This window comes from Daktulosphaira vitifoliae, unplaced genomic scaffold (assembly GCF_025091365.1).
Source record: "Daktulosphaira vitifoliae isolate Bord-2020 unplaced genomic scaffold, ASM2509136v1 Scaffold_3, whole genome shotgun sequence".
In the NCBI taxonomy this organism is placed as follows: Eukaryota; Metazoa; Arthropoda; class Insecta; order Hemiptera; family Phylloxeridae; genus Daktulosphaira; species Daktulosphaira vitifoliae.
Window position 1 is genome coordinate 13,867,085 of NW_026099574.1, and position 18,626 is coordinate 13,885,710.

The 18,626-nt window shown below is 27.6% G+C and overlaps 1 protein-coding gene across 1 annotated transcript in view; it reads left to right on the forward strand.

The window, feature by feature from the left end:
• Positions 1–14,462, forward strand: part of LOC126902761 (uncharacterized) — a gene marked incomplete in the record, with an annotated part of 20,786 nt that extends 6,324 nt beyond the window's left edge. Inside the window, 2 exon segments of the mRNA XM_050680371.1 lie at positions 4,883–5,122; positions 14,333–14,462. Coding sequence (XP_050536328.1) covers positions 4,883–5,122; positions 14,333–14,397 — 305 coding nt within the window.
• Between the last annotated feature and the right edge of the window lie 4,164 nt (positions 14,463–18,626).

Consider the following 18,626-nt stretch of genomic DNA (forward strand, 5'->3'; position numbering starts at 1 on the left):
TTTTATTTAAAATTTAAAAATAATTAATATTTTTAATAAAATGTAAAAAAATTAATTATTGAGATATAGCTATAGACCTAACGTATAACTATTATTTAAAAAAAAAATCAGCTAAAAATATTAACTGGATCAAAAGTTTTTTAAGCTGTCAGTGAGTGGTGGGCCACCCTGTATAATATATAATTAAAAGAATTACTAATTTCGGTATAATTAATGAAATAGAAGATGATGTTGCTTTTGTAATTATCCATTAATTTCTTAGAATTAAACACTATCTACAGATTTGCATCGAAGCGTTTCTTATGATAGTGATTTTAATGACTGTCAAATTAAATCTTAACTGGACCCAACTATGCCACGTCTCTCTGTGCCGTGATTCCACTGGGCTAGGTTTTTTTTTTTATGATTGTCGTCAATTTTTCATAGCTTTCACCGAACTGATTTCTTTCATTGATACATCAAAAGATCATAAATCGTACCTTGTTGAAGTCATTGATCTTTAAAATTGGACAAAATTCTTTCCTATCTTTAATCAGGAGAAATTCCCAAAAAAAATTTTAATTTAAAAAGGGTAATTTTTCACATTTAAAATTTTTTTATTACATATTACATTATGAATAATAGACATCACAATAAGTTCTATACATATATATATATATAGTAGTAGCACGCATAAATAGAGTTAAAAAATTAACAAATTACAAAGAAAAATTATTTACTTTTGTAGTTCAATACTTTTATCATATCAAATCTAATTCGACAATAATACTTTAAAAATATTAGAAATTAATGATTTTTATTGTTTATATGGAATAAGCGGGTTAGCTACTCTTTATTTAATTCAGTGATTTGTTTTCAATTATGGAGGGTAATATCTTCAACTAAATACAAATTGTAATAATTTGACGTATTTTTGAAAAAAGTAGGTTAAGTAGGGTGGGAAAAATAAATCGCAGCCATAATTAAAAACACATAGTAAAATAATATTAACACGAATAAGAAATTTCTTCTTATGAGGGGAGACTACAGTTATGGTATCTTTGATATTTATTCAAGTTAATGAATCTAAATGAGATTAAAATAAAATAATTTGAAATTTTTTTTCTAACTCAAAAAGAATAAAAGCAAAAATGCAAAAAATTAATCGCTACAGGCGAATTTGAACCTCGTACATTTAGCGTGAAAGATACAAGTGTAACAGATTCGGCAACTATTTGTCGCTTTCGACGCTTGATAATATTGGCAATTTAAGCTAATTAAATTTTTAAATTTACTTTTTTCAACTTAAAAAAAGAAAAAAATTATTTTAAAGTTTAAATTTATATTCTATATCAATTAAATTATATAATGTTCATGAAAGTCTGTGTAAAATATTTAAAAATACAAAACCAAGAATTTGAACACAAAATTAGCTTATTTTTGTATACGGTAGCCTTTTCACCAAGAAGAAAATATATATTTCGAATTTTAGTTTTTTCATAGTAAAGTATATTACATAAACTTAAATTAAGATTAAAAAAAAGTGTCAATATTTTCGGAACATTTTCAAAAATTAAATTGAAAAAGCTTAACTTGTTTGCCATAATTGCTTTCTGAATCTCCCCTTTAAGCAGTTTAGAATCAGTTTTTAAAAAAAATTATATCAAATGGAATAAAAATATCTAAAATTTCAATATAAAAATAAATTATTTTAATTTGTTCATTTTTCAAAAAGTAATGGCAGTTTTAAGTACAGAAAATATCACGATAGAAGGTGATTTTTTTCTCAATTATTACATTTTTTGTTGATTTTCTGCAACCATTTGCACATAGAAGAAAGATGTCAGGAAAAATTTTATTATTTTAATTTATAATGCATAATATAAGCTTTAATTTGACATATGTTTAAAGAACGCAGTATTTCTGGAACATTTTCAAAAGTTAATTTGAAAAAGTTCTACTTTTTATACGTATGTTTCAAGTTTTGAACGCCCCCCTGTATAAAGGAAAATGGTCCAATTTAAATTAAAGGATGTCAAATAAAAGAAGTAAACATAAAGTGTTTATGAAAAAAATATGTGCTGATACTTACATTTTTCGAAAAGTTATAGCAATTTAAACTTAAAAATATAAAATCGAAAATAAAACATTTTAAAACAAAAATATCATGTTTTTTAATTCGGCAGCTATTTGCACATAAAAGATAAGTCGTAAGAAAATAGGAGTTCATTTTGTATTTGTAATTGTCCACCAATTACTCAGAATTAAACTCTATCTACAGATTTATATCGAAGCGTCTCTAATGATAATGATTTTAATCACTGTCAGATTAAATCTATACTGGACCCAACTATGCCACGTATCTTTGTGCCGTGATTCCACTGTGCTAGGTTTTTTTTTTCATTTTATTGTACATAACATAAGCTTTCATTTGGTATATGGTTAAAGGACGCAGTATTTCCGGAACATTGTCAAAAGTTAAGTTGAATAAAAAGCTGCTATTTTAACCCTTAAACATTCGCGCGGGGGTCTAGCATACCCCACATAAATGAAAACGGATATATTTTATTGCATAAAAGGTGTACATAGATATAAATTTAGAAGATGGTTTTTATAGTAATATTGAATCGATTTTCATAAATAAATATCTTCGAAAAAAAATGTATGACTTAAAATATCCATCAAAATTTAAATGGATCATATTGACCCCCACGCGACGTTAACACGAAACTTTATATTTTTTTTTTGGACTTTTTTTTTTTCAAAATATCGTTTTATCGTAAATTCAATATTATAATCGATATAATATTGTGGAATTGGAATTATTTGAATCTGTCACCGACTGTGCAATTATGTTTTAAAAATAAATAATCTATTTAGAATTTCCACTACTCGATGATACGAAATAAATAAGAACAAAACATATAATAAATACATCGCGTCGCAATGTGGACACATTGACTATCGTTAATCGATGTGCTGCTACGAATGAATAAGTGTATATACTCGTATCATAATAATTAAGTATATTGTAATATTAATAATAAAGAAATTCAATTCAGAAAAATGATTATATAAATATAAATACACATAAAACTAATAAATATAAGCCGTGTTTGAGCTCAAAGAAATACAAAAAAATTAATTGAAATACATTTTGTAATAGTAAAAGCTTTTGTTACCGTCTTAAAAATAAGATTTTGTAGTTAAAATAATTTTTTTACAAACCAAAATTTTTAATGAAATTTTGAAAATGAATAGAATAAGAGTTAGATTTTCAAAAAAAATTATATCAAATGAAAGGAAATTACTTTAGGTTTCAATATAAAAAAAAACCCAGCTCAGGAGGGTCACGGCACAGTGGTGAAGTAGCATAGTTCGATTAAGTATAATGATATCATGATATGATATAATGATATGATAATGATTAAGTATAATGATATAATGATATATTAAAATCACTATCATAAAATGCTTCGATGCAAATCTTTAGATAGTGTTTAATTTTAAAAAAATTGGTGGATCATTCCAAAAGCTACATGATCTGCTAGTTCCTTATTAATATCCAGATTAAGATGAAGTATATCAAATGAAAAAGGGATTACTAAAAATATTATTTCTCATAAAAAAATTGTGTTGATCCATACACTTTTCAATAAGTTATAGCATTATTAAGTTAAAAATATAAAAAATAAAATCGAGAATTTTCACACAAAAATAGCATTCGGTAGCCATTTTCACCGTGTAGACAAAATAAAGTCTGAAATTTTTTTTTTTTCATAACAAAGTACATTACATTAGCTTTAATTTAAAATATATATAAAAGTGTCAGACTTTCCGGAAAACTTTCAAAAGTTAAGTTGAAAAAGATTTTGAATCCCCCCCTGTTGGCAGGTAAAGAGTCAGATTTATAAAAAAATATATCAAATGATAATAGAACAAGAAAAAAACGCTTTTTTGGGAAAATTACTTAGCGTGTTTGGATTTTCAAATTTTTTTTTTTTCAACGAAAGTACTCGATCTACAGACTCCAGGAAAATTATTGGTGAAGGTCGGAAAATTTTTGTTTGTCCGGGTGTATGGCGGAACCCCAGCTAGGCGGAGCCTAGTACCAAATTATAATTAAAGACATTATTAGTTATTAATTAATTTTTTTTTTAATTTGACATTTACAGCCATTTGCACATTGATGATAGGTCGTCGGGAAAATTTTTTTTTTTTTTATGTTATAGTATATGATATTACCTTTGATTTGTTATATGTTTTAAGGACGCAGTATTTCCGGAAAATTTTCAAAATTTAAGTTGAAAAAGTTAATTTTTGTAAAAAAGTTGCTATTTTAAATCCCCTCCAGTGAGCAGGTTATGTGTTAAATTTTCAAAAATATGGTATCAAATGGAAGGAAAATATCTAAGGTTTTAGTGTAAAAAAAATTATGTTGATTTGTTGATTTTTGAAAAAGTTATGGAAGTTTTAAGAAAATAAAGTGAAAAAATTGACAGAATTTACCGATTTTTAAATTTGTAACATTTTTGGAGATTTCCCCTATTTGCGGGGAACGAGGGAAAATTTTTCAATTTTTAAGGGTAATGTCTTCAACTAGATACGATTTGTGATTTTTTGACATATTCTTCCTCAAAATCGATCTAGTAAGAGTTGAGAAAATGTGGTAACAGACACAAAAAAAAAACGCATGGTAAAATTAATACCTTCTCAGCTTCGCATCAAACCTAAAATAACTCAAAATATTAGGTAAAATAAAAATTATTAGATTTATCAAAACATTGTGGACCACTAAATATTTTAAGATTATGGTTAACGAAACAGTATTTCTTGGTGCTCTACTATTATTCTTACAGGCCGATTAATATTCTATATTAATGACATTTTTGTATTTCCTTAGATAAATCAGTTAAACTTCAAGGAGTATTAGACTTTATGTATAATCATTTCAAAGAACAGGAAACAATAGCTAAAGAATGCTTTCTTAAATGTCCTCAAATATGTGAGAATACAGTAGATTTAAGTTCTGCATCTCTATGTATTGGCGGGACAATATTCTTTGAACAAAAATTACTTAGATTTTATCGTACAAAGATTTTTGATACGTATACATCTTTTGGAAATAGATTCCATTATAAAGGTATACAAAAAAATTAAAATTTAATTAAAATAATTTTTTTTTTAATTATAAAAATACTTATATCATTTTATAACAGTTACAATGGTCAAATTTTATGTAATTTCTATACCATTTTTTATATTTATATTCATAATTTTTAAATTATTTAATTTATATCTTAAAAATTAATAATTTATAATTATAATTACTTAGGATTTAATTCATTAAGGATCTTAAGCTAATTAAATAGGTATTAATATGACAATTTAATAAAAGATTTTTAAATAAGATACTTGTAATATGTTACAAATTAAAAATATCAAAAATATTGTATTAAAATTTAAAAACTTGCAATGGATATGTTCGATCCATTTTTAACAGGTGTGACGTAAAAATTGACCTATCATTAATAGTACTATTTAACACATTAGTTAATTAAATTAGTTATTGTGAACATCATATAATTAAGTGTAACTGCTCGGCAATTGGTAATGCGGTGTTATTGTTTAGATAGTATTAATTTCGTGGTGAATAAAAACTAATTAAGCACATCGAACTAAAAAGTTAAAAATTATTTTTAACTTTTTAGTTCGATGTGCTTTAAAAGCGTGTTTTTTTAGTTTTTTTAAACTATATTTAATCTTTATTTTANTAACTTTGTACAGAATTCCCGTTTTTCTTTATTTTTGTCCAATTCATTGTTTCCTCTATTCGTGCATTGTCACGAGGTTTCTTTAAAAATGACATTAATATAATGTAAATATTTTAATATGATTATTCTATCTGATCTCTTGGCATATTTGCTCATTGACTATTGGTAAATTATTGTAAAATATCATTTTCGTTCATTCTATCATTATTTTTGTTATGTTGAGTGTAATAAAACCTCACATGTGTTGGACCAATCTAGACGTGCTTAGCAGTCTCAAGGCTCGGTGTAAAAGGCCTAGATCCATATTGACCGATGTCAGGTTCTTAGTTTGAGCATTATTGCAATGATAACCATTTTATTTTATTCAATATTGGAAAGTACGATCCTGTCCCTTAGTCAAATCGAACATAGTCAATACAGCAGTGTCAGAGATTATTTTCTCCCTCATGTCCCTTTTATTTTATTTGTCCTTTAGCTCAGTTAATAATTTGTAATAATTTTNGCTCATTTAATAATTTGTAATAATTTTAACTATGACTTGAAATATGTTATATAAAAGAATTTGTAATTTTATTTTATTTTGAACATTTGTAACTGACATTTATTTTATTGTACTTTGGGCATCATTATTTTATTTAGACTCATTATATAAAATAGAACATCATCGCCTATACTACTTGTCTACCAGTTTTTAATTCCTTTTCCCCTAAAGTTAAGGTAAAAACTTATTAAATTAAAACAACAAATGTGTCAGTTATATTTAAAATTCCACTATGCTCCGGTCTGGTAGAGCCTCGGCTAGTGGTGAATCCAACTTCGTTTGGGTTTATGTGCTTCATCGGTGATAACCTCACGGTTAGTTATCGGAGAACGTCACACACCGCTTATATTAGTTTCACTTGTATGTGTGATGTGTGTTTGTAACTTTCCATGCGGCACGTGTTATTATCCTCGCGTATCCCGTCGTCTAGACTAGACGTCGTAACGCATTCACCCCACCCCACTCACCAATCGCCGACAACACTAATCCTGTATAATTTTATATTTTTGGTTTTCGTACCCGTACACGCGTGCGTGACATCAATTATATATATATATATATAAACAAATTTTTATTTTGACTGACCAATACCACCCGCATGTAATATACATATACATATATATATTTATATATTCCTACCGTCGCTGCCACCGTTTATTCCTTAGGTATAGCGTTCCCCCAACCACAAAACAAGGCTATACCTAGTGCATGATACGTTTACGTACTTATGTCGCCTTACTATACATATGAATATGTATATATATATTCCTACAGCCGCCGCATATGTCTCACGTACAACGATCCCCCGCGCCCCGCCCGCCCACAAAACACAGCTATACCTCGTGTATGATACGTTTACGTACTTAAGTCACTTTACATGCATATATATATTCTAATTACTATTAAAATTTTTATATTTACACGCTTTATTCTAATTAAGAGATATAAAGTGTATTCATTCCTATTACGAGGGATGATTTCCGTATCGTCATTTTTCGTCACTACCAGCATGTTCTGGGAGTGGGTAATTTGCGCGCCTGCTACTTTCCTTGGATGTGGTAGCCGTTTCTCAGACTCCCTCTCCGTAATCAAACCTTGGTTTCCCGTTACAACTATGATATAGATAGCAACTATTATCATAACATGAAACTAAAAAGTAAAAAATAAATACAGTTTAAAAAAACTAAAAAAACACGCTCTTAAAGCACATCGAACTAAAAATTATTTTAAACTTTTTAGTTTGATGTGCTTTAAAAGTAGCTTTCGATATAATTATTTTGAACTTTTTTGTTCGATGTGCTTTAGAAGCGTGTTTTTAGTTTTTTTAAACTATATTTATTTTTCACTTTTTAGTTTATTAGTTATGATAGTAGTTAATATCAATATCATGGTTATAACGGGTAACGGGAAATCAGGGTTCGATTCCGGAGAGGGAGTCTAAGAAATGGCTACCACATCCAAGGAAAGTGCACCTGCTCAACGTGGAGGTAGTGACGAAAAATGACGATACGAGAATCATCCTTTGTAATCGGAATGAATACACTACATATCACTTAATGAGAATAAAGTGTGTTAATATATAAGTTTTAATAGTAATTAGAATATATATATATATATATATATATATACATGTAAAGACACATAAGTACATTAACATATCATGCACGAGGTATAGCCGTGTTTTGTGGGCGGGCGTGGCGGGAAGAACTTTATACACGAGATATATACGGCGGCAGCGGCGTCGGCTGTAGGAATATATAAATGAATATTAACATATACGTATATACGTATAAATAAATAAATATATATATATATATTAATATTAGCGATGGTGGTAAGAATATATGATCTTCTCATATTATCGCGGCACTTTCGCTGGCGTCGACGACGCGATGTCCGGCGTGATCCTCGGGCGTCAAAAGGTTAGCAGTGTAGCTGACGACGATGCGCGATTGCGTATCGGTTTGTTGACGTTGTGACTTTGACAACGAGAAGAAGACTACGAAATCATTAACGGCGGTACGTCGTCGTCCGTGCGGCACTTGCTGGACTTTGCACCGCGGCGTATAACGCGCGGGGTTGATCAGACAAATACTCATAAAATAGGGTGACGGCTGATAGAGGTGGCACGAGTCGTGAGGCATTGTGTATAACGAAACGACGCGGGGCTGTGTCAATCACAATAAAAATTTGTTATACATGTTGTAGTTGTGGATCTCTTTCTGTTATTTTTAATGAAGAACACTGGATGACTTTTACTTTATTACTTTATTTTATTTTTTATTAACATTAAGTGCCTTACAATCTTATATGATATTTATATATATATATATGTGTCATGTGTATTTCATGACAACCTGATCACACACTGATAGCCTTATCAGTGCATGTATACTACATCTTCCCCTTTTTTTTTTTTTTTTAATAATAATCATAATCACAATCAAATATTATTCAAGCATATACATAAAATTAATTTAAAATACATACTGATCTGTTTTATATCATTTACATATAACAATTAGATGAACAATATTTTTTTTTTTTTTACATAATGTTTACATTAAATTTTTTACATACAGCAAAGTATAATACAAGAAAAACTAGGGTATAAACTTATTTGGGGCTTTTACTAGTCTCCCTCTTTTAGTTACTGTTCCTCCTATCTTATTGTGTGCCAATTCTTCTCTACTATGTTCCAAATTAAAATTACTGTCGCTACTCCTCTCATCAACACTAAAACAATCATCATTCTCTACATCCACATTCACTTCACTATTGCTACCTTCTATAATAGAACTGTTATGACTTACAACTTCATCATGATTCACTACATCATCACTACTTACAATATGTCCACCGTCTTCATCCAAAACTATATCATCATAAGTTATATGGAGTTTCTCAGTCTTATTTATAACACAGTTATTTTCTGACTCTTCCTTAAAGTTTATTTTAGGCTTTAAAAATTGACTGTTTCTTCTTAAAATATTATTTTTACCTGTAATTTTGACTAAATAATATCTAGGTTGCTCAAGTTTTTTTATTATAACTGCTTCACTCCACTCCTTAGTAAATTTGTCTTGGCACCATACCTCCTGTGCCTCCTCAAAATTGTCAACTGTTTTAGATGATTTATCATACCATTCTTTTTGTTGCTTTTTGTATCTTTTATTCGATTCCATTGGTTTTACTACGTATGGATGATACGATTCACTATTAACCCAAAGAAGTTTTGTTTTTAACTCCCGACTCATCAACATTTGAGCTGGTGAATAGTTTATGCCAGCTATTGGAGTGTTTCTATAATTGAGCAAGTATAATTCAATATCAGTTTTTGTAAACTTAGATTTTTTTAACATTTGTTTAGCAATTTCTACACCTTTTTCTGCCAACCCATTTCCTTTTGGATAATTTGGGCTTGAAGTTACCATTTTAAAACCCCATGTTTTTGCAAAATTTTTTAATTTAAAACTATTAAATGGGTTGTTATCACTAATTGTCTGTTCTGGGATACCAAAACGACTAAACACACTTTTTAATTTCATAAAGGGTAGGTCTGGAATAGTATGACTTAACATGGGTTCTTTACATTTGGTCTTACTGTATTTTAAACTAGAACTGTATTCATCTGTTCTAGTTTCCTTAATTAACTCATCTAAACGCTCTTTGGATATTCTAATTTCATATTCTTTGACTGTGTGCACTACGTCATTAATTTCATTATCATCTTGTACTCTTTTACTCACTATATTTCTACTTAGTAGGTCCGCAATGTACATATTTTTTCCTGGAATATATTTGAGTGTAAATGTATAAGGAATCAATTTTAATTTTAAACGCTTCAACCGATTATTATGAATATTATTTAGCTGTTTTTTGATTAATGAAACTAATGGCAAATGATCACTAAAAATTATTGTGTCTCTTTTACCATAAATATAGTTGTGAAATTTTTTACAACTTTCCGTTATTGCTAAAAATTCTTTTTCTATTTGAGCCCAGGATTGCTCTGTATCTGATAGTGATCTAGAAAAATATGATAGAGGTTTCTTATTTTGCATAATGCAACATCCTATTGCGTTTTGGGATGCATCACATTGTATCTCAACTGGTAATTTAGGGCCATACATGTTTAACACAGTTATTTCAGCTATAAGTTGTTTAATATTATTAAATGACGTGTCATGTTTCTCATTCCAATTCCAAACCACTTCCTTTTTTAACAACTCTCTGAGTGGACTAGAAATCTCTACTAAATTTGGAATAAATTCCCTCAAATAATTAATTATTCCTAACACCATCTGTAACTCCTTTCTATTTCTTGGATATTTTAAATTTATTATTGATTCTATTCTCTCTTTATCAGGTTTTATTCCCTCTTCATTAAACATGAAACCAATATATTTTACTTCTTTAACACATAATTGTAATTTATCTGCATTAAATTTAATGTTTAATAACCTTGCTTTTCCTAAAACCTTCTCAAGTATTTCATCATGTTCCTCTTTTGTTTTTGCACATATTAGTATATCATCAAAATACAATACAACACCCTTAATTTCCCCAAAATATTTATTCATTAATTTTTGAAATAATTCTGGAGCGGAAGAGATTCCAAATGGTAATCTTTTAAACCTATAAATGCCATTAGGGGTACTGAAGTTAAAAAATGTATTTGACTCATTATTTAGAACCATGTGATAAAATCCACATTTGACATCAAGAACTGTAAAATACTTCTTATTAGTTAATTCTATTTTTATCTCTTCCAATGATGGTATCTGATATACTTCCCTTATTATATACTTATTAAGTTCACTTGGGTCTAAACAAATTCTTAGACTTTTATCACTTTTCTCTATAATTACCATATTACTTACCCATTCACATGGTTCATTCACTTCCTCTATTATCTCTAATCCAACTAACTCATCTAAAGTTTCTTTTAATTTATTTTTTATGGTATAAGGTACCCTTCTTGCTGGACTTATTTTTTGGTATAGCCTCATTATTTAATTTAATAACTATTTTGTCTGGGAATGATCCTATTCCTGTAAATACATCAATATTTTTATTTATAAATTTATCTTTTTCAGCCTTACTTGGCACACATAATTTATTAAGATGACTCACACCAGTTAATTTTACATTATTTATGTACCCCAATCGCTTGCTATCAGTTAATCCTAAAATCGGATTTGTCTCTTTATTTACTACTATAAATTGCGTACAAATTTTTTCTTTATCATTACTAACCTCCACATAAACTTTTCCTGAAGGCTTTATCACAAATCCCCCAAATGCTTCAATCTTTAAATTACTACTCACTAATTTTAATTTTAATTCTCTGACTAAACTAATTGGTAATATATTTACTTCTGCTCCTGTATCAATTTTAATATAAACATGACAATTATTTATACATACATCTTCAATCCAGCTATTACCATTAACTCCTAATACACTTAAAACTACTAACTTATTTAATTCTTCTCCACAATTTATTTTGAACACTTGACTACTTTTTTTATTCTTGTTGATCTTATTTTGGTTAAAACTATTATTACTATTAAATTTACAACATTTAGCAAAATGATTTAATTTATTACATTTGTAGCATTCCTTACCATAAGCATAACATTCATTAATTTTGTGATTTAAAGCACACCTCTTACAATTTGTGATCATTTTGACATTTAATTGACTTGACCGCTCACCAACATTCTTTCTGTCTCCTCTGTTGAATTTCTTTTCACTATTTACTACAACGTTGACTTCTTTAGCTTCTTCTTGAAGAATTTGTCGATTTGCTTCCGTTTGCTCTGCTGCTTGACAATGTTTGACTATTTTTTCAAGTTCAATATTTTCTCTCAGAAGCCTTGCTTGGAGCTCTTTATTGCGCAAACCAATAACTATTTGTGTACGCAATAATTTTTTCTCCATTGATTCAAATGAACAAGAAGATACGAGAGCTTTTAAATCAGTGTAAAAAACATCAAATGGCTCGTTTTCCAATTGTTTCCGAGAGAAAAATCTAAAATGTTCCATTACCTCATTCTTTTGAGGTATACAATAATCTTCAAATGCATTCAGTACTTCCTGAGCCTTTACCGGTTTGAGCATGAACGTGTTATATAGTCTTAAAGCTTCAGGCCCCAGTAAATTGAGTATTCTTGCGATTTTAATCTTTCCATCTTTTGTGTTAGTCTCCGTTGCTGTGAAAAAAATAGTGACTTCTTGTTTAAACCTCTTGAATTTTCTTCCAGATTACCTTCCAATTTTAATTTTTCTGGCTTGTTGAATTCGTTTGCCATCTTGTCCGTATTTCACTTTATCCACAATTATCATTTAAATCTTATTATTACGACTGCGCCATGTTGTAGTTGTGGATCTCTTTCTGTTATTTTTAATGAAGAACACTGGATGACTTTTACTTTATTACTTTATTTTATTTTTAATTAACATTAAGTGCCTTACAATCTTATATGATATTTATATATATATATATATATATATATATATATATGTGTCATGTGTATTTCATGACAACCTGATCACACACTGATAGCCTTATCAGTGCATGTATACTACAATACATATATATAATTGATGACACGCGCGCGTCTACGGGTTAGAAAATATTGTTGTCTACGAGTGGTGAGCGGGGTGGGGCGAATGCGTTACGACAGTCTAGTCTCAAGGTCATACACGACGGGATACGCGACATAATAACACGTGCCGCATGGAGTTACAAACAAGAAACATACATGTGAAACTAATATAAGCGTGTTAAAAAAAAACGTTTCGATGCAAATCTTTAGATAGTGTTAGCCGCTAATGATACCGTAGTATTCTTCCTGTTGTCAAAGTGGCAACGTCAATAAACCGATCTGCACTCGCGCACTGTTGTCATCTACGCTGCTAACCTTTTGACGCCCGAGGATCACGCCGGACATCGCGTCGTCGACGCCAGCGAAAGTGCCGCGATAATATGCAAAGATCATATATTCTTACCGCCACCGCTTATATTAATATATATATATATATATATATATTTATACGTATATTCGTATATGTTAATATTCATTTATATATTCCTACAGCCGACGCCGCTGCCGCCGTTATTAAGAGATATAAAGTGTATTCATTCCTATTACGAGGGATGATTTCCGTATCGTCATTTTTCGTCACTACCAGCATGTTCTGGGAGTGGGTAATTTGCGCGCCTGCTACTTTCCTTGGATGTGGTAGCCGTTTCTCAGACTCCCTCTCCGTAATCAAACCTTGGTTTCCCGTTACAACTATGATATTGATAGCAACTATTATCATAACATGAAACTAAAAAGTAAAAAATAAATATAGTTTAAAAAAACTAAAAAAACACGCTCTTAAAGCACATCGAACAAAAGTTAATAATAATTTTTAAAATAAGCTTAAAATAATTATGAATAAAAAATACTAGTATTATTGTGATAAAAGCGTGGGTGCTTTGTGCCATATTTTTTGTATATTGAGCGCTCGTCTATCATACTATCATGATAGCAACTACTATCATAACATGAAACTAAAAAGTCAAAAATAAATATAGTTTAAAAAAACACACTTTTAAAGCACATCGAACTAAAATTTCGATATAATTATAATAAAATAATTTTTAATTCGATGTGCTATAAATGCGTTTTTTTTAGTTTTTTTAAACTATATTTATATTTTATAGTACTCGAACGATGAACTTGTCATCGTAAAGGAGAGCACGACGCCCACGTAAAAATGTGTATACAAAATAAAGTATTATATACTAAGTTAAAAATTTTAAGTTTTATCTCGTTCATACTAAATGAACAGTTATTACATAAATAGTTAAAAGTAAACGTATTATATAGTCCACTTTGAGATCGAAATAGGATATTCATTAAATCTTATGTTTGCTAACATACCAATGTAACTTTTATATTATTTAATTCTATTCAATTATTATTAGGAATAAAAGCAACTCTTTTACTGTTAATAATTTTACAATTTTATTTTATTTCAGATATGTTTGATAATTTTATAAAAGATTTTGGAACAGTTTTACTTCCAGAATCATTTATTTACTAATTTTACATGTCTGTAATGAATTTTGAATGATTTGTAAAAATAAACAAAATATTTTTCAAATAGTATTTACAATTATATTATGTTATTTATACGAAAAAATTCTAATGTATGTTTTGACATATACATATATGGTCCAATTAATATTTTATATTAATTTTATTTATAGCTTCGATGCGAATAATATTACTATGACTACAACTCGTATCTAGTTGAAGATATTACACTCAAGAATTTTTAACTATTATAATGCTATAACTTATTAAAATGTGTATGGATCAACACAATTTTTTTATAAGAAATAATATATTTTAATAACCCCTTTTTCATTTAATATACTTTATCTTAATCAGGATATTAATAAGGAATTAGCAGAACATGTAGTTTTTGGAATAATCTATCAATTTTTTAAATTAAACACTATCTAAAGAATTGCATCGAAGCTTTTTTAGCTTCGATGCGAAGCTGAGAAGGTATTAATTTTACCATGATGTGTTTAGTTTTTTTTAAAGTAATAAAAAAATATTACTTTATAATTTATTAATTTTTTAACTTTATTTATGTGTTCTACTACCAGTCTATAATATGCCAAATTTTTTTGTAATATGTTGCTATATAAATCATAAATTTAAAAAAAAAATGATTTTTAGTTTCACCTGAATTTAACGATGGATTTTTACAATTATAATTATATTTTATAATACGCTCAATTGAGTAAATCTTTTTAACTACATTGTTTTAATTGGTTCATTTAATTAAAGTAAATTATTAAAATTAATTAAGTTCTGAATATTTCAATTGCAGAATCTTTTTAAACACCAAAAGTTATTAGGATATGATTACTATTCTTTCTATTTCAGTTATCTATTACGATAAAAATGTAAAAAAATCGATTTTTTCTGACAAATGTACTGTAATTAGTAATTATAAAATTTCCAGATTGCATATTAATCTTAAAAATTTCATTTTTTTCAATTTAATAATGTCAATTTCAAACTTGCAAGTTGAACTATAAGTTATGGTAACAAATTCATTTTTTAGCTTCGATGCGAAACTGAGAAGGTATTTTTCATTAAAACTTTCATTTTAAAAGACAATCAAAAATAGGTTCAAAATGATTACCTTTAACATATTAAAAATCAAAATCAGTATTAATTTAATACAATTTTTTTTGTTCTTAATTATTTTTTTTTATATGTAAATACTTATTTTTTAATAATAAGTAATAATATTAAAACTTAGAAGTAATAGAAAAAGTTTAATTGCACATTTGAAAACATCACGAAAAGTTTATTTAGAAAAGTATATTTTTTTTCTGATGAAAGTTCCTTTTGTTTAGTGTATTTATTCATAAGTAACAAAATTTTTTTATTAAAAAGTATTGCATAAATTCCTTTAAATTTGTATACGCATTAAAAGTATATGAATATACAACTCCTTTTTATTTTTATAATATCTCCGTAAAAATTACAATATTATATTATTGAATACCACTTTCATACTCAATTTAATTACTGTAATTATTATGTATTCATATATTATAGTTATAAATCGGGGTAAAATTAAGGGAATAAGTGTTATTGTTGTTTTTGAAATAATCTACCAATTTCATTTTTTTCTATTTAATAATATTTATTTCAAACTTGCAAGTTGAGTTAAAAGTTATGGTAATAAATTCAATTTTTTTTTTATTAAAACTTTCACTTTAAAGGACAAAAAGAAGTTGGTTCAAAATGATTACTTTTAACATATTAAAAATCGATAATAATTTGAAAATAATTAATTATAAAAAATATATAATATATAATTAAACGAATTACTAATCTCGATATAATTAAGGAAATAGGAGTTGATGTTAGGTTGGGTTGGTTACATTTTTAACTTTATAATGCTATAACTCATTGAAAAATGTATGAATCAACACAATTTTTTTATGAGAAATAATATTTTTTAATAATCCCTTTTTCATTCGACATACTTTATCTTAATCAGGGTATTAATAAGGAACTAGCAGATCATGCAGCTTTTGTAATTATCCACCAATTTCTTAGAATTAAACACTATCTACTGATTTGCATCGAAGCGTTTCTTATGATAGTGATTTTAATCACTGTCAGATTAAATCTATACTGGACCCAACTATGCAACGTCTCCACTATGCCGCGACTCCACTGTGCTGATTTTTTTTTTTTGTGTCTATTACTACTTTTTCTCAGCTTTCACTGGACCGATTTCTTTTAACAATATGTCAAAAGATCACAAATTATATCTAGTTGAAGATATTACCCTTAAAAGTTTAAAAATTTTCCCTCGTTACCCGCAAATGGGGGAAATATCCAAAAAAATTACAAATTTTGTCATTTTTTTCACTTTTTTTTCTTAAAACTTCCATAACTTTTTCAAAAATCAACAAATCAGCATAATATTTTTTAAACTAAAACCTTAGATATTTTCCTTTCATTTGATATAGATTTTTTTAAAATTTAACACTTAACCTGCTCAAAAGGGGGGATTTAAAATTGCAACTTTTTTACAAAAACTAACTTTTTCAACTTAATTTTTGAAAGTGTTCTAGAAATACTGCGTCCTTTAAACATATATCAAATCAAAGCTTATTTTATGTACTATAAATGAAAAAAAAAATTTGTCCCGACACTTCTTCTGCATGCAAACGGCTGCCGTAGTTAAAAAAAAGCTATTTTTGTGTTAAAATTTTCAACTTAAAAATGCTACAACTTTTGAAAAATGTAAGTCTCAGTACAAATTTTTTTTTTCTAAATACATTATAAGTACGTCTTTCATTGGACATAATTTTTATTAAAATTGGACGATTTCCCCTTATATAGGGGTCGTTCAAAACTTGAAACATTGTATAAAAAATAGAACTTTTTCAATTTTACTTTTGAAAATGTTCCGGAAATACTGCGTCCATTAAACATATATCAAATCAAAGGTTATGTCATATAGTATAAAATGAAAAAAAAAAATTTGTCCCGACACCTTATCTTCTATGTGCAAATGGCTGTCAAAATTTAAAAAAAATGTTATGTTTGCGATAAAAATCCCCTTCCATCGGTATGTTTTTTGTACATAAAACTGCTTTAACTATTTCAAATATTAACAAATCAAAATAATATTTTTTTATATTGAAAACTTAGGTAATTTCCTTCTATTTGATAACAATTTTTTTGAAAATCTAACACTTATTTTGCTCACAGGGGGGATTTAAAATAGCTACATTTTTACAATAACTAACGTTTTCAACTGAACTTTTGAAAATGTTCCGGAAATACTGCATCCTTTAAACATATGTCAAATTAAAGCTTATGTTATGTTCTATAAAATTAAAAAAAAAAATTTATCCGGACGACCTATCTTCTATGCACAAATGGCTACTTAAATATGCTATTTTTGTATTAAAATTTGGGTTTTGTGTTTTATTTTATTTTAAAATATCTTATTAGGGGAATACACTGACTTTCATGAATATTATATAAATTAATTTTTAGAATAAAGTTTATAAGACATAAGAAATTAAACTTATTAAATTTTTTTTACTTTTTTAAAGTCGAAAAAGTAATTTATTAATTTGAATTAGCTTAAATTGTTAATTTTATAATTCAATGAAAGCGACGAACAGTTGCCGAATCGTTAAAACTTGTGTCTTTCACGCTTGAGGTACAAAGTTCGAATCCGCCTGTGGCAATAATATTTTGCATTTATTTTGAGTTAGAAAAAAAATGTTTAAATAATTTGTTTTTTATTTCATTTAGATTCAATAACTTCAATAAATATTAAGGATCCCATCATTGTAGTCTCCCCTCATGAGAAGAAATTTCTTATTCGTATTAATATTATTTTACTATGTGTTTTTAATTATGGTTGCGATTTATTTTTCTAACCCTCACTTAACTTACTTTTTTCAGCGGTACGTCAAATGTTTACAATTCGTATTTAGTTTAAGTTAATACTCTTAAAAATCGAAAAAATATTCATTATTCAAAAACAAAAGTAGCTTAACCAGCTTTTTTCATACAAACAATTAAAATCATTAATTTCTAATATTCTTAAAGTATTTGTTGGATACACATCGATCGAATATGCTGTCAAGAAAATGTGTTTTTTGATTATTCTTGTTATCGTTGTGTTACATCGAGTTGTTGTCGGTTTTTTTCTCTATGTTACCATTGTCGCAGCCATCTTAACGCTTCTTCTGATATAAGTTCTATGGC